A 25,960-nucleotide genomic window follows, 5' to 3' on the forward strand; every position below is an offset into this window, starting at 1 on the left:
TTATTTACTGACTTCGCCTTTAACTGTCTAAATTCAACCGAAAACGTTAGCATGAATGAAGAATCAATTATTATTGCTGTTATTACTAATCTCGCTTGTGGGACATCAGAGCAAGCCCACGAAATTCATCGTGAAAGGAGGCAAGTTGCGCCTGTTATTGGCAAGAATCTTGGGCACCATACGATGAGAGTACGACGCTCAGTTCTGCTTCCAGTTTTTAAGAAGAGCATCCTTGGGGGACAGGTCCAAGAGTCTCCCACCCCCTTTTTCCCTACCAGGAACCTCTTGAGAGGACTTCCGGCTATCCGGATATTTAGAGTGCCTTTATGCTACACAAACACTATACATTTACAAACATCCGTGCTTTCTCAGGGATTCAAACCGGGGCTCTTTGGTACTGTAATCAGAATCATTAACCACTATCCCAGTTAGGCGGCTCATAACAATTCTTAATCTTTTTAGGTAGCATTAATTTAAGATTTCTCAAAAGTGGTCTTTCTTTTATGATGACATTCAAATAGAAGACAGATCTAAAAATTAAGAATTAAAGATATTTTGATGAAGCGAAGAGAATTCTATGAACAAAAATTATGATAAATAGGAGATAAGGCTAATTATTGCTCAGCTGAAGAGGTAAATTAGACAGCTTTCTGCTTCGGTGCCTCTTCTATATCCAGTAGTTGTTAGTATTATTCCGATTATTCAGATATAATTGCTTTGTCATATTACGAAAAACTGTACCTGAAAGATCCCAAAATCATCACTGCCATCGCTGTATGTTCCATGCAGTGCCTGAGTATTAAATCCACTTGCAAATTTCGCCAGACAAACCCCTAGATAAGAACAATATATCATTAAGTTTTCAATGTAATATCAAAACAGAAATATTTTGTTTCTCATTCAATGGCAAAAAGTGTTAACACTGGGCGGGATCAAGTAACATAGACATATATTTTGTATGATTGAAAAGTTTTCATAAGGATTATTTTTAAATACAAAATTAGATGACCCTGAAAATCCCGTATATTTTCCACTCTCCAGATTTGACCACTAACAATTGAACAGTATTTCATAAATGATTCTTTTACCTTTTCGCCATCGACAGAAATGGTCCGCAGCGACTAAAGGGCTTATCAGCATGTTGAATATTGACGATGGCATGAACAAACTTAAATTTGCTACTAGATCTCCCGCAGCAAGCTGGATGCAAAGTTGACATTGTAAAGTGAAGAATACCGAATGAAGGACAAGAGTAAGAAGGAGGTGAATTACGGTATCAGTGACGCTGACTACGTTGTATATATATATATATATAAGACAGTGCAGCCGGTTTCTCATTTGGAAGTCTCCTTTTAACTTTAACTGTTCTGTATGAGCATGTATCAGAATTCCACCGCGGCAGGATCGTGTCCTATCCGGACTGTGGTTTATCGTTCCGCAACATTGCCGCTTGTCTTGATCAGGATCGCACGACTCTCAGGTGAATATGGAATCGATGGATTTGAGAGGGCCGTATTGAACGCTATGCAAGGATCCCAACAACTGGGGCTGCTAAGCCCCGAGAGGAGAAAGTGTTGTCTTCAGGATTGTAAAGCCACGCTAAAAAGGAAATTTCCTCGACTACATTGGTATGAGAAATGACGACACTGGACACAGGAATGAAAAAGTGTTGACTTCTCAGATGAATTCAGATTCTGCATACGCCATCATAATGGGTATAACTAGTGTGAACTCAAGTAACACGGCAACGTCGTAACGACGTTGCAAACTGGTCCGAGAGGTTGCAAAGTGGTCGTGGTAACTTTTACGATGTCTTTACAACGTTGCGAAGACGCAAAATATTTGCCGTTGCATCTTGGCAATTTGCCGAAGTTGCTGAAACGTTATGATATGATAGCTTTTATACGTGGTCGTTTTAGCATCTTTTTCATAGTTCATCAGCGTTACTTTTAGAACGAAAAGAGATCAAATCTGCTCTTTCAAGAATCGGAAGTCTGCATAAAATTTATTTTGCAATGTTTCATTACTTTATTTCATCTAAATATATTAATTTAAGGTAGATTCATCTAATGAAATATAAATTTAATATAAATACTTGAATTATTAAATTTAATTAGTACTAAAATACGTGCTAAATTATTGTTAAAATTTTGTTAAAATAATTAAAACTTAAAATATTTTTTTATAAATATTATAGCAAAATATTTAAAAATGAAACTAATCTATAAAGTAAGTTATTAAGTTATGCATTTTATATATTTTAAAAAATCATATTTCTGAAATCAATGCAAATCACATGTTATCAATTATTTTACTGCTGAAATATGACTTCAGTTATTATTTTTGAAGTAAGGACGAATTTATTTGAATTGATATGCTGTCATAATATGAAACATTTTTACCGCATACAGAGCAAAAAGTACAATTTTCGCGAAGTTATGATTGTGCGTGAAGATGTATTCACGATTATAAATGGGGCGATTTTAAGAATTCTGACAAAACGTCCAATGTTAAAATACGTTGCATATCCATGCATATTTAACGGCTGTCCAAAATATCTGACGGAAAATTAATGGAAAAGGAGAAAGAAATATTAAACTTTTAATGCAAAACGACAAAATTAATGGCTTTGATAAATTACTAATAAATGTTGAAATCAACATTAGAGAAACTGTGAACAAAAATACGAAATTCATTACCTATAAAAGTTCTGATGAACTGTTTGTTATGTTTTTGTCCATCTCCATGCATTTAAAAATACTTGGTTTAATTTTAGTATACGGTACACTCGGGATTTGGCGATATTGACATTACAAATGTTTTAGCGAGCACGATAAATATTTTTTGTAAATATAATCTTGTGAACATTGTTCGTAATTCTATTCAGTTGAAATAATTCTTCTATGCCATTTAAAAAAGATTTTTAGTTAACGGCATATTTTATTTTCAGAAATATTTTCTTCACAGTTTTGTAATTCACCGTCGGAATTAAATACTGGAGAGCTTCAATACAGCAAGAGAATGATGGAAAAGAATATAATGATGACGCTTTATTTTAAATTGAGGAGAAATCATGGTGGCAATGCCGAATTTCTGCTTATTTTGTTTGTGAATATCTGCTCTACAATGCAATATGTTAAAATCGTCCTACAGTGAAATAGTGTTCTGTTTTGGTGTTTTATGTTTCTGGTGATTAAACTTACATGGTGGTGTTCTCCAATTTTCAGTGATCCAACGGTGCAATATTTGGATACACGGATTCGGTTGTAACGTCCTAAGTGCTATATCGTATCACTCATATTATACGAACAGGTTGGTTCTCAGACTTTCCGCATATGATCGAAAAATTAGTGTTAAGGAAACATTAGTGTTAAGGGATTACTGTGAAATATTGTAATCTATAATTTTACGATATTTAAATGTGTAATATTAAAAAAACACTGAAATTTTTTTTATTGATTGCAAATTGCAGTTTTATTACTTGTCGTTTGGTAACTTTCTTCCAAACACTGTATAATTCGCGTTTTTTAAATATTGCTGTTATGTATGTCTATTAGATTATCTCAATAAATGAATGTTGGAAATTATTTTTTATTCTTTATTAAATTTAAGTATATTCTATTTTCTTCGCTTACATTTTATGTGCATATGATAACAAAGATATTTATAATAAAACGAAAAGTTTCATCGTCCCACATAGCACAAAAACATCCTTGGGATATCCCAAGGATGTTGCTCGCGGGATATGCGCACATCCTCAGGACATCCCGGAATATCCCGCGAACCTCCTCCCGAGTGCTTAATGTCACATCCCGGGATATCCTCAGGACATCCTAACCAAGTCCCATCGACAGCGTGCGGGATGTTATTAAGATATGAACTCCTACTTACTACATCCTCAGGACATCCCACAAACCTCCTAAGCACATCCCATTATATCCTAAAAACATCCTTTCTATGTCCCATCGACGGCATATGGGTTGTTATTAGGATTTAAAGTCCTACTTACTACATCCTCAGGACATCCCGTAATATCCCAATTTCCTCCTAAACTCATCCTCCTGAGCGCTTAATGTCACATCCCAGTATATCCTTAGGACATCCTATCTACGTCCCACCGACAGCGTATGGGATGTTATCAGGATTTGAAACACTAGTTACAATATCCCTTTAACCTCTTAAATACATACTCTCAACTGCTTAGTGTCACATCCCAGTATATATACAGAGGAAAATTCCAGTGAAAGTATGTGAAGGTGTGATGATCTAAAACCTTTTTTTTTTACACAGATAGTCTCAAATCGTTCTCCTATGGTTACTATGGAAAAATCAGAAATGTTGAAAATATTTATACAACTTATTTTGTTTTAAATCTGAATTTGTGAATATATTAAAACTGAGCAAGGAAATTAAAATGAATTATTAATACAAAATATTAAAACTGTAAATTTTGCTTTTATTTTTAGATATTAAAAATCTTTTGATCATTTTTAAACATCCAATAGCCCCCAAATTGAATTATTCATAATTAAATTATTTTACAAAATCAGTTTCTAATTTCAGTTAATTTGTATTAAAAATTAAATAATAAAATTACTCATTTAATAATCTTTACATAAATGAATCATCTTTCTTTAAAACATGTAAGGAATTTATAGTGTTTTGATGACACTGTTGGGAAATTGTTAAAAGGAATAAATTGTATTTTTAAAACTAAACCAATTCCTAGCCTCAGAATAAATAAATATGTTTTCGTAACATGAGAATGCTGGAGGGTTTTTATATATTTAATATTTAGTTGTAAAAATTTGACATTATGTTAACAATTCTTTATATCATTCAAAAGGTAACTCAAGAAGCTCTTCTAAAATTCTATCTTTCTGCTCACACAATTAAAAAAAGAAATCTGAAAGGCCTCAGATTTTAGCAGTCAAAGAGGCTAAAAGTTTATGAATGCATAGATTATCAATACAAATGGGGCAGTGGAAATAGCAAAACATTTTATAAGATACTGACACCAGAAAGTTATATACCTTCTATATATTTGAAAAATGAAGAAATATATCATGTAATTATGTAGAAATATTAAAATGTTTTCAATTAGATATATCATGAATTAAATGCATTTTAAATCAATCAGATTAAAAATTTAAAAAAGCATTGTTAAGAACTGTGTGTAATGCTTTTAAATAGCTTGGCTTGTTAGTCAATAATATATTAGATTTTAAAGGTAAATATGTTAAATTTTGCCAAATGGCAAGACTTGAATGAAAAGCGAAACAAGTTTACGACTGATGATATGAAGTCACATTTCAAAACTAATAGCCCTTTTAGATTAAAAAAAAATGTTCTGAAAATAATTTGCAATGGTTCATTGGTATTATTTTACGCAAAATTCAGTAAAATGAAATTTACCCGTTGAAATCAGCACCAAATTAAACTGTAAATTCTGGCGCATGTTAAAGGTTGTCTCATCCAGAATTTTATTACTAACCATTCATTTCAGAGCAAAATAAAACAGTAATTGCCATTTATATGACAATCAATATCAAAAATTTAAATCTGCATTTTACGCAACATAGAAAAAGTTCAAAAGATCTACTGTTTACCATGCAATTAAGGCATTTTATTCTGCTATCAACTCTACCAATTATTAATTCCAGTAAGTATATTCAGTTTACTCTTTCTGCTCATTGGTATTATTTTACGCAAAATTCAGTAAAATGAAATTTACCCGTTGAAATCAGCACCAAATTAAACTGTAAATTCTAGCGCATGTTAAAGGTTGTCTCATCCAGAATTTTATTACTAACCATTCATTTCAGAGCAAAATAAAACAGTAATTGCCATTTATATGACAATCAATATCAAAAATTTAAATCTGCAGTTTACGCAACATAGAAAAAGTTCAAAAGATCTACTGTTTACCATGCAATTAAGGCATTTTATTCTGCTATCAACTCTACCAATTATTAATTCCATTAAGTATATTCAGTTTACTCTTTCTGCTCAATATATGCAATGTAAAATTTTCCATAAATTTATTAATTCATTTTATTTTGAGGTGAGCTTTTATTCAACTCTCAATGTCAACGAGAATGTTTAGTTCATTTTTTATTCGGTCTCAAAAGAGAAATCAAAATACGTGGATTTATGTACGTGTATTTATGAATCAAAATACATGAGAAATCACAGTGAGAAAAGCACTGCTACCTTAAACTGTGATTATATATAACAAATGCAGTGAATTATAGTTAAAAAATAGTGAAAATATTTATATTTTTGAACTATTTCATATATAACATTTTCAGTTTCGCATATGTGGCAATTTAAGAACTTTTTTACGTATACCAATTTTTTGAAATATCTGCAAATTTTTGTATCTTCAAGGAAAGCTTATTCTTTCACCTTTAGTATATAAGTAATGATAATTTACCGGATAAAATTACTTAATGGGGAATACAGAAAAATATCTAACCACTTACCTTTGTGACTTCATCTGCAAAGAGACTAAAAAAGTAGTTCAGCTAAATCTGCCATAATAAATATTTATAATAATGCTAAATTATGCAATATCTATTAATATGACAAATTTTTGTTAAGCTATTTATTTGGATGAAAAATAAACACATTCAGAAATTTATGGCACTATATTATGATTAACAGAGGAAAACCACTTTTCAAAATTCAAAATAGTTTTTATTAATCCAATTTATCACATTTTATTTGAATTCATGAAAAACAATCTTATATCCATGTATTCTTATGTATATAAGAACTCTTGATAAATTGGATCTCTGTCATTGCCTTTCATAGCACCTAAAATAAAAAAAACACTCACAATTACTATATGTGAATATAATTCATAATTAAATTTAAACAAATGACTATTAGAATGCAAATTAAAGGAAGCATTTAAAATATTTTAACATTTAGTACCTATAAACAGAGTAGCAATTATTTGATTTTTCGATTATAGTAAAATAAACATGGGGGATGCCTTTTAAAATTTTTTATGTCAGAAAATAAACTCAAACCACCAGCTGAACATATGAGCAGTTTTATCAATCAGCCACTGGTAGGTAACCTGGATACTGAATCAACATATAAAGTTGCCAAGATTGTTCGATGTTATGCAAATTGTATTTCTTTCTTTGTACCGAGGAGCGGCGCAGACGCAAATTTGTTAGGTTTTTAAAGCTCGCGTTTAGAGCTTTGAGGTTGCTGTGAATTACTGGAGTTTCAACTAGGCAGAGGTTCTTCTGAGTTTGTGTTGGTAAGCCGCCACTGAAGTCGGAGTTTGTGTGGTTTTCGCCGTTCCTCAACTAACTTACTATTTGAAAGTCAATAAAGAAGTTTCGGTCAAGTTAGGAGTCTGAGGTTTTTTGGGTTCTATACTGAAGTAACATCAAGTTAATTTACAGTCCACTATTTTTAACAACGGAACGTACATGTTTAATGGTCCGTCGAGCCGGAGTCGCAAAAAATTTGGTGAGTCAGTGTATTTTTTTATCTTTCTTATTAGATAATGGAATTTACAACGCTTAAGACTAAAAAGCGTGTAGCTAAAGCTAAGTTAAGTAAACTGAAAGAGAAAATTACCGTGACTTACGATTCTACTGATGTTGATCAGTTAGAACTTTTTAAATCTAGATTAAATGACTTAATGACCGAACTTTCGGATATTTTTAGTAACATATTTGTAGTGTGTGAAGAAAAAGATATTGATGTATTTATAGAAGAACAACAGGTCGTACAAGATACTGGTGATGAGTTAATTTTAATGCTAACCAGAATTAAGAATGTTAAAGACATTAGTGTGGAAACTAAATCTTGTGAAATAGCGAGTATACGCTTACCTAAGCTAACTCTTCCTGTATTTAGTGGCAGTACTGAAGAATGGTTATCATTTTTTGATTTATTTAAAACGGCGATAGTGGATAATGACCGTTTATCAGGTGCACAAAAGCTACAATATTTAAAGGGTTCTTTAAAAGGAGATGCTTTGCGGATTGTTCAAGCTTTAACTATTTGTGACAGGAATTTCGAAATAGCGTGGCATTTATTGTGTCAAAGATTTTCACATAAGAGAGAATTACTTTCATCGTTATTAAAGAAAATCTTGTATTTATCAAATTTACAATCTGAAATTCCTAGTCAGATATTAGCGTTAGTAGACACTGTAAGAGAGTGTGTATGTTCGTTTGAAAATCTAGGATTCAAAGTGGAGCAATTCGCGGATACTATTTTAATGTTAATAGTACAGTTTAAATTGGATTCTCCGACGAGAGGATGGTGGGAAAGAACATTAAAGAGTGAGGAAATACCAACACTTAATAATCTGCTAGAGTTCTTGAAATCTCATGCCAGAACCTTGCAAGCAGGTAAAACGCAAGGTGTTAAAAAACAAGTCACAAAAGACAAATTAACTTCATTGGCTTCAGAGATTCGCGCGCAGTGTACGTATTGTAAAGCCGATCATTCAGTTTTTAAATGTAATAAGTTTTTAAATCTGAATGTTCAGGAACGCGTTAATTTTGTCAAGAGAAATAATGTTTGTTTTAATTGTTTGGTTTCAAACCATAAAGCTTTCGAGTGTAGAAGTACACATAAATGTAAAAAGTGCTTTAAAAATCATCACACACTACTGCATTTCGAAAGAGTTCAAAATGAACCAAAGGCACGTAAAGGAGTTACGAACAGTTCGAATGAATTATCAGTGACGGCTAAGCCATTTTTCCCTGGGCCAGAACCTCGCGCTCAATCGGCTGGGTCAGGGAAGAATATCGCATGTTCTAGTCCAGTAATTAAATCTTGTGTTTCAGACTTTAATTTTCAGAGTGAAGTTTTATTATGTACGGCTGTTATTAAAGTGTTAGATTCATCGGGTGAATACCAATTGTGTAGAGCCCTCCTTGACCCTGGCAGTCAAGCAAGCCTGATTTCAGAAGATTGTGTACAAAGGCTAGGGTTAGCAAGAAGAAATGCCAAAGTTTTTATTTCATGTTTAGGGTCTTTGGATACGAAAACTAATGGGATTACGGAAATAAATTTCGTTCCGCATTTTCCGGCGAAAGTGTCATTTAAAGCACCAGTATTTATCATCAATAGAATTATTGGAACTTTGCCGCATTTTACATTGGATAAGAAGTACGTTGAGGAATATAATGATTTAATGTTAGCAGATCCAACATTTTACAAAAGTGGGCCTGTTGATATACTTTTAGGCGTAGATATTGCCTTACCTCTTTTAAAGGGAGAAATAATTAAATGCGAAGAAGGTAAACCGGTAGCTTCTCGTTCTGAACTAGGATGGATTATTTCAGGTAGTGTGAATAATTCAACAGAAATTAATCCTACTATCTATGTTAATAATATACAAGTGGAAACTGATCAGATGCTGTCTGACTTTTGGAAATTGGATGCTGTACCTACGTTTGACATGCTTACTAAATCGGAGAGAGCATGTGAAGATTATTTCAAATCTACATATACGAGAGAGGAAAGTGGGGTATATACTGTGAAATTACCGTTTCACTCTCCGCCTTCTCAGCTTGGAGATTCCAGACAATTAGCTATGCGTAGATTCCAATCTTTAGAAAATTCACTTCTAAAAAGGCCTCAGATATATGAACAGTATAAGGATTTCATGAGGGAATACCTTGAGCTGAGACATATGGAGGGAGTGCCTGAGGGAGAGATTCTTATTGACTTTACGTATTACATGCCTCATCATGCCGTATTAAAGGAATCGAGTACTACGACTAAACTGAGAGTTGTTTTCGATGCTTCAGCTAAAACGACATCGGGTCTTTCATTGAATGATATTTTGATGGTTGGGCCAAGAGTTCAGAAAGAGCTGTTTCCAATTCTTCTACGGTTTAGAACTCACAAAATTGCAGTATGTGCCGATGTAGAGAAGATGTTCAGACAAATTCGTGTCCACCCAGAAGATGCAAATTGGCAACGAATGCTTTGGAGGGATAGTCCTAGTGAGCCCTTGAGTACATTTAGATTAGTGACAGTTACATATGGGACTGCCTGTGCGCCATATTTGTCTACTAGAGTAATGAAACAACTTGCATTAGATGAACAAGTGAGATTTCCTTTAGCATCAAAAATTGCCCTTCGTGATTTTTATGCTGATGATTTCCTTTCAGGGGCAAGAAGTGAAGAGGAAGCGAATGTTCTAGTTCAGCAGTTGAATGAAATGATGAAAATGGGTGGATTTCGCTTAAGGAAGTGGATTTCAAACAGTTCAGCTATTTTAGAGAATATTCCCGAGTGCTTACGAGAATCCAATATTTCTCTTGAAATAAACAGTGACAAGAAAGTAAAAGTATTGGGAATTAATTGGAACAACTCTAGTGATACGTTTCATTTTTCGGTATGCATAAGTGATAAAGAGTTTACTAAGAGGACTATTTTATCAGAAGTAGCCAAAATTTTTGATCCAATGGGATGGTTAGCGCCAACAATATTATACGCGAAAATATTATTACAAGAGTTATGGAACTTACAGCTGGGTTGGGATGAACTCGTTGATAAGAGAATAAGTAGGAAATGGAAGCGTTTCTATCTAGAATTGCCCTTACTTTCAAGCTTACAATTTCCGAGGTATGTCTTGAGTCCGAAGGCAGTAGTGATTGATATCCATGCTTTCTGCGACGCTTCAGAAAAGGCTTATTGTGCAGTCATCTATCTCCGAACAATCAACCTTGATTCGTCAGTCAAAGTCAGCCTTCTGACATCGAAAACCAGAGTAGCGCCCTTAAAAACCCAGTCTCTTCCGAGACTAGAGTTGTGTGCTGCGTTACTTTTAGCAAACCTCTTACATGCAGTATTATCATGCATAGAACTGCCTATTAACAATATTTACGCATGGACCGACTCGCGGGTTACATTGGCATGGGTTTCGTCCGAACCTCGCCGTTGGCTACCTTTTGTGGCAAATCGAGTTGCAAAAATCCAGGAAGCTGTTCCAGGTATTCAATAGAATTATGTTGCTGGGAAAGAAAATCCTGCAGACTGTGAGACCAGAGGTTTTATTCCATCAGAATTCCTACAATGTGAGTTATGGATGAAGGGACCGCAGTGGTTAAACGAATCCGTAATTCATGTACAGCGAAATTCAAGTGTAGAATTAGAGAGTGAAGTGATGTTGAAGGAATTGGAAAAGAGTTTCAGTTCAAATGCTTCCAAATTTGAAGAGCCTAGTGTGTTTTCAAGATTTTCATCATGGTTAGTTATGTCGAGTGTTAGCGTGGTGTTTAAGATTTAGAAATAATTGTAGTAAATTACCTACAGAGCGTATAAAGGGTTATTTATCTACTGAAGAATTCTGTGAAGTTACTTCTGTGATTGTTAGGATTGTGCAAAGAGCCGAATTTCCAGAAGAATTATTCTGTTTAGAATCTGGTAAACCCTTGAAGACATCAAGTAAATTACTGTCTTTAAGTCCTTTCTTGGATTCCGCGGGAGTAATGCGTGTAGGCGGAAGGCTCAGAAACTCTACAGTTTCAAATAATCATAAACATCCTATGATTTTACCTAAGAATCACAATATTACGCGTTTAATTATTAAGCATTATCATGACACGTATCTTCACGCAGGTACGCAGCTACTCACTTCTGTCATACGACATAGATTTTGGATTGTGAATGCTAGAGATATAAGAAAGTGTATAAACCAATGTGTTATCTGCCGTAGAGTTAGAGCGCAAACTGCAACTCAGCTAATGGCAGATTTACCCGCTTCAAGAGTTACTCAAAGTAGAGCTTTTTCTCGTGTAGGGATTGATTTAGCAGGACCATTTAACGTAAAATATCGTCCGGGCAGAGGAGTCAAAATCTTTAAGTGTTACGTATGTCTATTTATTTGTTTTACTACAAGAGCAATACACTTAGAATTAGTTGGAGATCTTTCAACAAAATCATTCCTCGCGACACTTAAGCGGTTTATAGCTCGTAGAGGCAAACCGTGTGAAATTCACAGTGATTGTGCAACAATTTTATAGGAGCTAATAAAGAATTAAGGAAAGCCTTTTCTATTGTTCAACGTGATGAACAGCTACAGGGTTATATTTCTTCAGAAAATATTAAATGGTTATTTAATCCTCCCTCTGCCCCTCATTTTGGAGGGCTTTGGGAAGCGGGTATCAAGTCTATGAAACATCACTTAAAAAGATGTTTAGGAACACTTATTTTAACATACGAAGAATTTTTGACATTAATAACCCAAATTGAATCCTGTCTTAATTCTAGGCCTTTAGTACCAGCTTCAAGTGATTGTAGCGACTTGGAGGCGATAACACCAGGACACTTTTTAACCGGAGCGGCTTTAAGCGCTATTCCAGAATCTAACCAATTTCAAGAAACCATGAGCTGCAGTGACCGTTGGAGGAACGTGGAAAGGTTATTTCAACATTTCTGGAATCGTTGGAGCAGTGAGTATTTATCTAGATTGCAGCAGAGACCCAAGTGGTGCAAGTTACAACAAGGTCTGAAGATTGGTGATATGGTTCTTATTAAGAACGAAAATCTACCTCCGCTACGTTGGAAATTAGGTAGAATTATTAACGTGCATGCTGGTCTGGATGAGAAAGTTCGAGTGGTGAGTTTACGCACGTCTAATGGTGAAATAAAACGACCTATAGCAAAGCTATGCGCTTTGCCATTTAATTCTTGATTTAGAGACTTTAATTTTTATTTTTCAAGTTTATGCAGTTCAACAGTTTAAATTTATTGTTTGAACCCCCTTGGGACTTCAAGGCTGGGGGTATGTTCGATGTTATGCAAATTGTATTTCTTTCTTTGTACCGAGGAGCGGCGCAGACGCAAATTTGTTAGGTTTTTAAAGCTCGCGTTTAGAGCTTTGAGGTTGCTGTGAATTACTGGAGTTTCAACTAAGCGGAGGTTCTTCTGAGTTTGTGTTGGTAAGCCGCCACTGAAGTCGAAGTTTGTGTGGTCTTCGCCGTTCCTCAACTAACTTACTATTTGAAAGTCAATAAAGAAGTTTCGGTCAAGTTAGGAGTCTGAGGTTTTTTGGGTTCTATACTGAAGTAACATCAAGTTAATTTACAGTCCACTATTTTTAACAACGGAACGTACAAAGATAAAGAGAGAAACAAAATTATGATAATCACATCTTACCTATTCATAAAACTATTTTAAATTTAATGTGTAGGCAAGTCCAAAAAGAGTGAGAATGAATTTATTTTGCAACACAAAGTAAAGTCTTGCAGGAGCAAAAAAAACTTGTCTCATGAGATTGGCAAGTAAAAAATAATTAACTGCATCTGGTAACATTTATCTGACAACACATAAGTAATTGTTAGCTACGTGCAGAAAATAAAATCTGATCAGGAGCGTAGCTAGAGGGGGGCAAGGGAGGGCATCTGTCCCCGGGTGTAGAATCCAAGGGGCGCCAAACTGATGTTAGAACATTTTAGAATTAAATGTTTTCCATCCTTGGTAAGCAGTAGGGGGCACGAAATCTTCAGTTGTCTCTGAGCGCTGAAAACCCTAGCTATGACTCTGAATCTGATCATGTTAATGCAATTTTAAACTTTTGAATTTAACAGCAGAAATTTACCAAAGAAGTACTTGTAACAGCAGTAAATGAAGATGTGGCTAATCTTTACTGTATGGTACACCTTGGTTTCTGTCTGAAAAAAAATCGCAAAGTGGTATTGGTTGTTTGTGAAATGTGGAAGCCCATTATTTATTTATTATTAGTTATTTCTGCAAATATTGCCAACGTGCTGTGATAAATTTAGTTTTGGGCTACTTTTTTTAATAGTAAACCTTTTGTACGGTCCCAGGTTTTTGGTTCTTACCATTCTTTTCAATTGCTGTGTTTGGTTGCACGGAAGTGGTATGGTCTTGTATTTTGAACATGCTATTTATTATTTTGGTGTGGGTACCATCGTTTGAGTATGTCTGAGGTGACTAAGAGACGAAAAATTTAATTGAATTGCTTACCTGGAGGATGGTGGTGGGAAGCCTAAACATATGCATGTGAAAAAAAAGGTATGTTAAAAAAATGACGTTTCATTTATTTTTTTGTCTCTGTGTGTTAATTTTTGTTAGAAGATTTGTTGTTTAATGTTTTTATGTTAGGAAAATGTATTTTTGGTAACTTATTCCTCTCTGTTTGTGTATTTTTGGTTGTTTGTGTGTTAAGACAGTGGCGAATTTTTTCTGGTAACTATGATATTTTTAACTTTCTGATTTTCTTAAAGTGAAAATAGATCAATGTGTACATAGACAAAGTTAAGGCAGTGCACAATGCCCAGTTTGTGCAGTTCTCTGTTTTAATAGGTCGATGTGTACATGGACACAGAGTTTGTGTATGTCTTTGACTTCTTATTTTGGTTTTGTGTAGCGGCCACCTTGAAATTGGTGCCGATCCTCTCAGGTGACGATCTTGATATAAAATAAAGAAACGATTCGCCAAGGGTTACAGTAGAGTAAATTTTTACCAGATGTTCTACCATAATCACCATTTCAGTGGTTTAAACACTAGTGGAGCAGTATGCAGAGATGAAGATTTGAGTTTTGTTTACACAGCATGATGGTTTAGGCACTCCAGCCATTACAGTGAACAAAATTATAATAAATATAGCCACAATAATTGTCTATAAATATTGATGTATAACACTGCATTAACTAATATATTTCTTATGCTAGTATATACAGAATCCTTAATCGAAGGGAAAATCAGAAGACTATGCATGCATTTTCCCTTAACTGAAACATGGATTTGACCATACAAATCTCAGTCTTACGGGACATGCCACACTATGCAGATAGACAGTAAAAAGTGCTTGTGTTGTTTTTATTTGTTAGAGGTATGAAATAAATATACTTCTAGATTTTAATTTTTTCTTTTCTTGTTTTACATTTGAATTACCTATCAAAAAGTAAGGAATTTTGATATTATTACAATATCGGAGTTAAAATAACAATTATTGGACATGTTAAAGTAATGAAAATTTTTAATTAGGTTAAAAAGTAACCCTTAATGTGGCATATTTTTTAATTAAACTCTATCGACATTAAAAACAACAAAACGTCCCTCTTTATTAAGGACTTTAATTAACTAATTTTAAATACGGAGCTATGAATGAATTTTTTCCCTTGCATGTTATAATAACTGAAACAAAATTACTCTGATACAGTCAAAATTCCTAAATGCAAGTACATAAAATTTACTTTAGCAATTTAAAGAGATGAGACACACTGAACACATGAATAAATTTCTATCAAAGAATAATTTATTAAATTTGGCCCGTTCCATAGTAAACTTTAACCATTAGATTACATTATTATACCATGTTATCAGTTTGAAAAGCAAGTCATATGCCAGATCTTGGATGTAAAAGAAATGCACAAAATAATATACAGATTATTGAAAAATGATGTATACCAATGTTTATAGATATGATTAAATGTAACAGAAAATTTACTGTCACAACCACATTTTTAAGTGAAATGTATTATTTTAACACTTTACAATATTTAAGGTATGGCATTAAATGCAACATTATGTGCCTGGACATAAGTCAGTAAATTAAAAAAAAATAATAATAATAATCAAAGAATGAATGTCATGAAAAATTTAAAAAACAAGCAGAATTTAATTTAGAAGACCTTTAGACACTTATGATAAATAAATTTGAGAATTCTTCACCCAAAATTAAATTATAATTAACTAAAACCAGTTTGACTGACCTTCTACAAAATCCTTCAGCTGCAATTTTTTCTAGCTTGAAAACCAAATTCTTCTCCACATGGTAATAACATCTTAACCAGTTGAAATTCCTGCAGAAAGTTTGATAACACAGTAATAGAATTAATAGAATAGAAAAATTAACACAAAAGTATAGAACATCATTTAAACTTAACATTATTACAAATTTTGGTGCTTTCTGACTATCTGCAAAGCTGTGAAAATTGGCAAAATGGTTAGTTTATGGTTCATATCTACTGCTTTGTTCACAAGTAGTAATTCAAATAAGCACTTTATAAAAAACAAGAAATTTTAGGATGCACACACACAAAAATATATACATTGGGTCAATATTCACATATTTTTCATCCAATGGAATACTATTCAGAAATAAAGATTAAATATAAAGCATGTAAATACATGTGTGTGGTATGCATATTCATAGTTTGCTATTATCGTGTGCATACTCTTGCTGTTTTAGCATAAGTTGAAGCTTTGAGGGCAGATGATAAGAAAGTATCAGAATTTTTCATGTATAAGAAAAGATTGCCCTGAAAATAGTATCTCAATTGTTTAGCACTGACATTTACATAGCGCATTAGAAATATATAGTAATATATGTATAATAAAAAGATAATTGCATATTATTAATTCATTTTTTTAAATGCCAAACTTTAACAATTCTTTCACATATAATTAAACAGAATTCTTTCACATGAACATCTAAAATCCATTCTTAACTAAAGAATAAATAATAAAACCATGTAAATTTCTTATCAAGCCCATCATTTCCGAAATGTCTACTTCTGAAAGTTCCCAGCATTTCTCAATATATTATTAAATTACTAAACTAAGCATCAATGATCGTCATGTTCGCTAATGTGGCAATATCTTTCACACTTCTTTGTTACCACAAGTAACAAGTAGGCTTCAATAAATCTTTAACTGTTACATGCTACTTTTGTCTAAAATTTGTACAAATAATAAAATTAAATGAGCTCTTTATAAAATATTATCTTTATTTTCTTCAAAGAAATAATTTTGTATGAAAATTTGTATGTTATATATTGGCCTGATTAATGATTCAGGAAATAATTCGGGTTTTCAAAGTGCTTCCAATAATTCAAATTTCAGCTTGTGTCAAAATAAAATCTATAACACAAAGATAAGCAAATTTCCTTATGAACAATGCATTTTAACATTATTCAATCACTGGCAATCACACAGTACTGATTGCTTCAATAAACATTACTGTAACTGTGTTATTTAAAAGACTGTAATGTTTTAATTATTTCCTTAATTAAAACATTACAGTCTTTTCCTCCTTCTAACACCAAAAGAACACCCAGATAAGAAATATAAAAATATCAGTAAAAATAAATTATATTATTGAATGACACTTTACATTAATTACACTTATGCATATATTAATTATTTTATTATAAATTATTTCAAAATCAAAGAAGAGAAGGGGGAGAAACTTTAATATTGACATTTCTAAAATGATATAAACATTAATCATTTAGTACAGTTTGTTATTTCAGGCAAGAAGAATTCACTTTTCTGGATAGCATTTATATTTCCATCTCACTTTCAATGAAACATTAAGAGAAATGCATATAATTTAAACACCAGTTTATTTTATTTATCAGACAGATTATGTCAACTCGAAAAAACCTATCAGTAAAATTCGGTAGAAATAATTTTGAATGTTAGGCAACTTGCAAGATTCAACAAAAATTATCAATACTTTTATTATAATGACAATACTACAGTAACATGAACATAAAATTAAACTGCATATAACTATAAAATAAGCCAGCATATAATAATGGTGCATTGGTTTCTAAAACAATGGGCTCGATGAAAAAATACATGTATTATGGTAGCTATTCATATTCTTCAGCTTTCCTAATATTCTCATGTTCACTTTACATAACTAAAGTATCTAAAATACAATGAAAATGCAAACAATATTTATGAGAAAATGTTAAAAGCAATCATAAACATTTGATTGAATGACCATATTTTATCTTCCTGCAAGTCGAATCTTAAAATGATATGCAGTTTGAAAAATGCTTAATCCTTTTATAAAATATTCAAAAAAGATTAAAAAAAGGTACTGTTCTGTTATCAGGACCGGGTTCAGAATTGTATTTATGTATGCTTGTATATTTGTGTGCATACTTGCCAACCTATGACACTCAAAAATCAGGAGATTTTTTTAAGAAATCAGGAGATTTTTCACAATGTTAAAAAGACTTTTTAAATGATAAAAATATAGTTTTTAATAATGAATGAACTTTAAGTAGTAACTAATTCTTAAATGCAAGCAACACAAAATACCTTACACATAAAAAATTTTTTACTACACGCATCGTTTAAGAAAAAAAAAAAAAAAAAAGAAAAAAAAAAAAAAAAAAAGACTCTTTAATCAGTTTTCGTACAAATGTTATAAACAGTGGCAGATTTTGCATTCTTTAAGAAAGAAACTTTATCATTGTGTTCACAGCAATTGCCACGTAGGCCTGCTTTCGCTGATAAAAGTTTTTCTAATGTGCCATCTCTAATATTAGATCTAAATTTAGTCCTCGTTTTCGAAGCAACACTGAGGATCCTCTCACACTCTGCATTACTATAGGGAACTGTCAAGATGACCAACACAATTCTAGACAGTTCACTATATTTTAAAATTCCATCAGCACCTTTCAGTTTTGCAAGTAAACTCCACTGGGTGTCAATAGTAGCTGATTTTATAACTTCATCCAAGTTTTCTAATTGTAAACTGCTGTTATGCAGCTGTTGGAACTGTTTTAATTTTTCCTTCCTTTTAGAACTCCTTTCAAGATAATAATAAATATCAACAATGTGTTCATCCACATTTATTGGTAAAGAAGTTGCCCCTTTTTCAGCTGCTAAATTTAAGAGGTGACAGGTGCACCTCATAATCTGAATTTTCCTTTCTTAAGATGCCTGCAAACACCAGCCTTCCAAGCCTACCAATACTGGTGCATTATCGGCACCAAGTGCTAAGCAATTATCCAGAGTGCCTGCAGTTTTCTTTTAAAGTTTTAATAATTAGCTGTGCTATATTAAAGCCTGTCAAATGTCCTTATAAAGTGGGAACATAAAGTAAACTGCACTCAATTTCTGAAGACTCTGGATCAAAAAGAGAAACAACAATTGGATACAGTTTTGAATCGGTATTATTGCTTCCATCAGTAGAGAGGCAGACCGGAGCTGTTTTAATGCAATCAATAACTGAAGATTTATTTTTCAAACCCATTTCTTTAACAATTGCACCTGTTTTGATTTTTGCACCTTGAGTATTTCTTGGCGATTTCACTATCGGGAAACATTTTTCTAAATAAAGCTGCAGCGTGATCCGATGCATTCAGTAGCAGGTTGTGCTCCAGTAAAAAGGCAGAGAACAGACATTCTGCATTAATAACTTTTTAATCCTTTGTTTCCGAAGAAAAATTTAATTTTTCGTTTTTTTCAAAACAACTCATGTTATCCTTGTGTTTTTGTGTACGCACATGTTTGAGAACATCCGCCCTTCCAACATACGAAATCGAAAAATCGCAACGACAGGCGGTACACATCGCAAATTTATTACATTTCCTTGAGGAAATATTGGAAGGAAAGTCAACTGTGTACGATTTTTGAAACGTACACGAGTATTTCACCTTTCTCGCAGACGTAACAAAAGATGATAATTTCTAAAACTATTTCCCTAAGCCACGTGTACTCACACAACTCAGGACAAAATGAACGAAATAACTAAAAAGAACGTCCAAATAACAACTTGCTTTGTCCTCATTGGCTAATATATGCCACCTGACACGCAGTGGAGCTCGAAGCCTATTGGAGAACTGGAGAATGACGTTTCTGGATACGTATAATGCTCTCACTCACAAAGCAGAAGCTATCTGATTCGCAAGGTTTTGTTTTAGATATAATGTAGAGAAAATTAAATTGCTTTCAGACGTCCAAAAGCACTTTTTTTATTCATATAACAAAGTATTAAGCCAAGTTGCATAAAAATCGTGAGAAATATTAAGAATAAGAAAAAGTCGGGAGAAATATATTGTAAATCGGGTTGGCGGGAGAGCGGTCGAAAATCGGGAGTCTTCCGCCTAAATCGGGAGAGTTGGCAACTCTGTGTGTGTCTACATATACACATCTATGCACATACTTACGAACACAGGTTCATACATTTCTGATTCTGGTCCCAATAACAGAACAGTACCCCCAAAAAAACTTGAATTACAAACTAGATTAAGATAATGTTTCAACCATACATATTTTGGACAAAACAATGCAAACTCTTATTTTTATACAATTGTTCAAACTATTTAACATAAATTTATTGCTGCAATAAAATAATAAGCAATCTGATCACACATATTATTTTGAAACTGAATGCATAAACTAGACTAAAAAAAATTCAGTCATAAACATTTGGATAGCAGGGCAAATTAGATATTTGAAAAGACAGCCAGCCATTGAGATACACGTAATTCACGACAGAATGGTAACAATTCATAAAGCTGTGAAACATTTAACTGTCAAAATGACATAAATAACATAAATTCGAAAAGCAAAAAAAGTAAACATACAAGTATTGCAACTGAACTTACCTTTCATGCAACAAAAAATATCCATACAAGTTAACCTCATGGCGCAGCCATTTTGGATTTCGTTTCAAATCAGACAGATGTTTACGGATTTGCGGAAGAATACGAGGAACTAGTAGTTTGCCGGATACAATGTGCAATAACGCGAAAGAATATAGTTCTGTAGAACTTCCTACATTATTCCGTAATAAACAGTACTATTTCCTAATTTTTTTCTTTATCTAATTAATTAATTAATAGGGAAATAGTTAAATAATGCCGAATTCATTTTTAATGAAATGTAAAATTTTGCATGTATGGGACGACCACCTTCCATCCAATATTTCTGAGAATATAAACAAATTTTGAAATCTGAGAGTATCAGTAAATAAATATATAGAATATAGCCTCTGAAACGACCACTTCTGAAAGTGACCAATAGTTCTGAGATTATAAATAAATATTGATATTAAGCATTATTTCTATAAGACGACCATCTCTATATAAGACCAAAGTTTCTAGAATCTTGGATAGTCATCAGAGATGTATCTTTACTGCGAAATTATCGCACGACTGTAATTCAATATCAATAACAGATCGCGCGATTAAAAAACATTTTCTGTCCTGTAATTAGAGGACAAAAATTTTCCTTATGAGGTATTTCTCCCGCTTTCCTAGCGTGCCTTCGTGGTGTAATAGTTCTGCACGCTGGGCCGGTATTTCAGAGTTCCGTGGTTCGATTCATGGCGAAGGCGGTTGCTAATTTTTCATCTCTACGGCTTCCCAAAAAAATCCTAATGTCTCTACAGTGGCGCCCGAACTAAAAAGGTGTTGGATGAGGTATATCCACACCCAGGATTTAGTGATTGGATCCCCTTAAAAAAAAAGTCGGCCTTTAAAAAGAGAAGTAATATAAGGTATTTCTCCCTCTTTCCTAGCGTGTCTTCGGCCCACCAGCGGCCGAGCGGTAAAGTCGCTGAACACTGGTAGTGCGATCCGAGGTTCGAATCCCGCGAACGGGCTGGCTGCATGGGTGTTTTCGTGGTTTTCCCCACGTGTAACGTGTATACGAGCCAGTTTCCCTTAGAAAGTCCTCCACGAAGACATCCCTCCCCTTAGGCAGATAGCCCTAGTGTGCTTTGCCATAATTAATTACACCACCACCACACCTAGCGTGTCTTCGTGGTGTAGTGGTTCTGCACACTGGGCCGGTATTCCAGAGGTCCGGTTACAGAGGTCCGTCCTTCGATTCCCGGCGAAGGCAGTTGCTAATTTTTCATGTTTCCTGCTTCCAAAAAAATATCTAATGTCTCTATACCCAAATTTAAAAAAAAAATTCGTTTCCGTAATTAAATATATCTATATCTAATTTTACCTATATTTGTAGTAGGGTTTGTAATCTGTAAGTAATTATACATGTAATTTATACATTTTTTATAAAAAAAAATATATGTTATTTAGAATTTTGCAAATATTCTAGAAAATGCTAATCCATTGAAAAAAATCTTTTCCATGACTAAATAAATTTTTAAAAACGTCAGAAAAAATAGCAGTTAAAATTAATAACAAAATAACAAGAATAAATCATCAATCATATCAATATTTTTAATGTACAGCATTTAGAAACAACTTAGTAAAATACATATGAAAAATAAAATAATGTGCAAGTTTCAGATGTGCAATGTCAAAAAATTAAAACTGGTAAATTTGAGAACAAATATCCTCAAAATGTTTGACAACGGACAATGCAGAATGAATGTCCTCAGGATGTGAAATTGGTGAACTCCTCAGGACATCTGAGAATCAACATCTTCAGGACATCCTGTCATATCCCGGGACATAGCGACTTAAATAAGACATCCTCAGGATGTTAAATTACGATCTCCTCAGGACATCTGAGAATCAACATCCTTAGGACATCCTAAGTATGTCCCGGGATATTGCGACTTAAATAGGACATCCTGAGGATGTTTTGTGCTATGGGGGGTGTGCTATTTAACAAAGAGCTTACTTTAACGTACTTAGCTTACTATTGTCTACTATATTACTTAAATTATTTCTGTACAGTATCAAAAGTAAAGTTATTGATTATAAAAAGTGCATGAAATGATCATTGTAATCTACCACTATTCTAAAATGTAGAAACTAATAGTAAGTAAATACATTTACATATGATCGAAAAAAATGGTATTAAGAAACATCAGCATTGCTAGTAAACACTGCAATCCATAATTATTGCACTTTTAATTGCTTACTATTTAAAAAACACAAATATTTTTTTATTAATTGGAAATTTTAGTTCGGTTACCTTCCTTCTGCTATTTATACTTTCAGATACTAGTTCATGTTTTTTCTTAAATAGTGCTGTCATGTATGTTGTTTGTTAGGTTATTATTTCATTTTAGATATGAATATGGGAAGTTATTAGATTTAGGCATATTTTTAATCACATTTATTAACTACTTTATACTGTCTTTCATTTGCATATCTTGGAGATATAGATGTTAAAACAATGGTTATATTTCTTACTGTTAAATGCGAATAAATTTATACTTCATGTAAAATACTGATTATGTTACCTTGAGAACCGCTTCCTAATTTATCATGACAGGGGCAATTTCCAATGTCTCTGAGATTTAACAGAAATAAATGTGATAATGCTATTATCAGAAACGCTCTTTTTTTTACCCACATATGTTTCTTTACTTTTATTTATGTCTAATTGAGTTTTATTTAAAACCTGATATTAATGTTATATTTATAATAACCACTTTCATAATTACTCTCAATTAAGGAAAAAAATGATGAAATCTTAAATAATCGTAACTTAAAATTTAAATTATTTAAAAATATAGTTTAAAGTACTGAAAATAATTAAAGCTATTATTAATCATGCATATTTTTTCTGAACAGAAATTTAAAAACTGTAGTTTAAAGTACTGAAAATAATTAAGGCATTAATTGAGCATATTTAGCCTAAAGAGAAAAAATTGTATTATCTTCTGGTTTACAAGAAATGATAAAATGTTTAAACTTTAGAGAAACACAAAGAATACAAAATTTTAAAAAAGAAGAAAAATACATTAATTATTAACTTTATTTTTCTGCATAAATCAATATACACAAGGACATAATAGCGACATTTTCACAACGGTTGCAAAAAGGTGGAATTTGGCGAACATTTAGGCATCTTTAAGACGTCGTGATACGATGCTTTCACAACCAAAATATCACCTGCGAAAGACGCAATAACGACGTCTATGCGACAAAAACCTTATCTGCAGAAGACGTCTAAGACGTCTTTGCAACGCTTGCAAAACAGTGGATGTTCGCGGACATCTGGGCGTCTTAAAAACGACATATTGCAGCGTTTTTGCAACGACATCCGTGACGAGTTTGCAACGTCGTTACGACGGTGCTGTGCTACTACTTGAGAAAGCACAGAGAAGAACAAACATTACCAGTTTGCATTTGGTTTCGTCATATGGACCTAGTATCTGGAGGCCTGCTAAGGGCCATATGGAACGCCATGCAGGATATTAGCGGTACCTGTTCACTAACGCCCAAAAGGATAGACATATGGTTTTCACGAGTCCAACTTCATTTGCTATACATCATGGTTACCTCTTGTTCATATAGGCGGTAATGCGGACAGCCGCCGTTACATTTTTGACGTAAGGACCGTAGTTGTGTCCTATCATCAAGATCTCCGCGACGCCTTTATCAATAAAAAAATAAAGCAAAACCGCATATTTTCCGCGCTGTCGTGAATTTCTTCGATGCACAGTGTTCGACTTTTGCTCCGGCCAGCAAGTTCTACAGATCTCTCGATCTCTCATTTACTGAGAACACCTGGTCATGGGTTGTCGAGAGACTGGCATACCTACGCCCCTCCATCCTCTATGACTGATGAATCTTTACACTGTGTTGAAGTCGTATGGAATGATGTACTGGAACCTGTCACCCAAGTTCAGTTCGATACGTTGCCCAGCGAGATTACAGCAGTTGTTGCTACCACAATTGGCAGCCCTGCATATTGAATTCTGTAGGCTGTGTATCCTAAACCACCTGAAAATTTAATTACGCCTTACTCACATTGTACTATATATGTACGATAACTAATATTTTGCTATTTGTTTTCTTTCCTGGTGTAGCAATTTTAATGGCCAACAGTGTAGCGCTGTGGTCATGGCATGTAGTAACTAATTCCGGTTACTATCAGACAGCATTAGTTCCAGAGGTAAGTGTGTAAGGATCCTAAGTTTTACTAACGTTTATTTTATTTTAAATCTTTACTATCACTTCTTATTTTCTACTTCCGGCCAGAATTAAAAGCTTTAACTTATTTATGCAAATTTGTCTTGCTAACGCCAAGTACTTAAGTTGTGGCTTTTTGCCAAGCAAGAGAAAGGAAGGAGTTATTAGAAGCAGGCCGCTTGACATAGTAGTTTTACTCGGTTGCTGGTTGCCTTCAAGGCCAGAGGTTTAGCCCTATTGATAAATTCAAACGTATCGTAGTTTTAGCAGCTCTCTGTACTACATACGGATTTTTGTTAAATAACGGCCAATCTTAAAATAGGCACTTGTATATTAATCCAAAGTTAGTTTAGTTAGAGTTTTAGTTAATATTTTTATATTCTTACGTTCAGACCACAAGTGGTTGGTCTTTGTATTCCGAAGTCCGGAAATCTCTGTAAAGATAGAAAAATAAAGGGTTTCGTATACCCTTCCTGTGTGTATTGTCTACTTCACAATTTATTGAACATAGCTTGAGTAAGCTCCCTGTTCCGAGTCAGGACACTTTATGTTTCCAAAGCAAGTAAAGAGGAACACAAGTCCTGATAGTGGCGCCCGACGAAGAAGAATAACCATAGCCGAGTTTCAAGAAGAACCTGTGGTGCCTGCAGAAGGGGATCAGAATCCAGAAATGCCAGCTGCCGCCCTGGAAGGATTTGGTTACATCGTCCAGACCATGCGCGCATCGATGAAACCAGAAGCAACATTCAATGGAAACTCACCGGTAACCAGTTTTTTGGAAAAATTGCATGACCACTTCATGCTGTATCTAGTCCATGAGTTCCAGATAGTCGCCTTAGCTACCAGCGCTTTGAGGGGCCAAGCGCTTAATTGGTTCAAATGTATAGGCAGAAGCCTCTTGGGTCAAGCGGGAAGTCCCACCTATACTTACGAAAATTTCAAGACTGCCTTAGTAAAAGCCTTCCCTGCCGTAAGAAATCGTTCAAAGTTAGAAGCGGAACTCTTCAGCATATACCAGCAGCGAATTGAAAAATCTTTCCACCTTTATTTTAAGAAAAATTCACGTCTTTAAACTCTTGTATGGAAGCCGTCCGGATCCTGAGATAATCCAAGTGATTTTGCCGAGGTTACTTCCCCAAGTACAAGACTTTATTGAATTAAGGAATCCGACTACACTGGAAAAGTTATTTGAACTAGCTATCCAGTTTGAAAGTAGAAGAACGGCGGACATTGAAAGAAGACGCCAGTATGAGCAACGAAGCCAATTTGGTGCGCCAAGACCACAGCAAAGGCAAGAACACAGCTACGGAAGCAAATCGAATCAGTGGGCAAGGAAATCTGAGTATCCAAA

At 33.6% G+C, this 25,960-nt stretch overlaps 1 protein-coding gene across 1 annotated transcript in view; it reads right to left on the reverse strand.

Annotated features, from left to right (window-relative positions):
* The window catches only part of LOC118190551 (lysozyme-like), a 43,892-nt gene that overhangs the window by 6,923 nt on the left and 11,009 nt on the right, over positions 1–25,960 (reverse strand). Inside the window, exon 2 of the mRNA XM_085817914.1 lies at positions 742–833. Coding sequence (XP_085674040.1) covers positions 742–833 — 92 coding nt within the window. The remainder of the gene's footprint in view (positions 1–741; positions 834–25,960) is intronic.

This window comes from Stegodyphus dumicola, chromosome 6, assembly GCF_044657685.1.
Source record: "Stegodyphus dumicola isolate Sdum_Otavi_A_Nest chromosome 6, ASM4465768v1".
Classification (NCBI taxonomy): Eukaryota; Metazoa; Arthropoda; class Arachnida; order Araneae; family Eresidae; genus Stegodyphus; species Stegodyphus dumicola.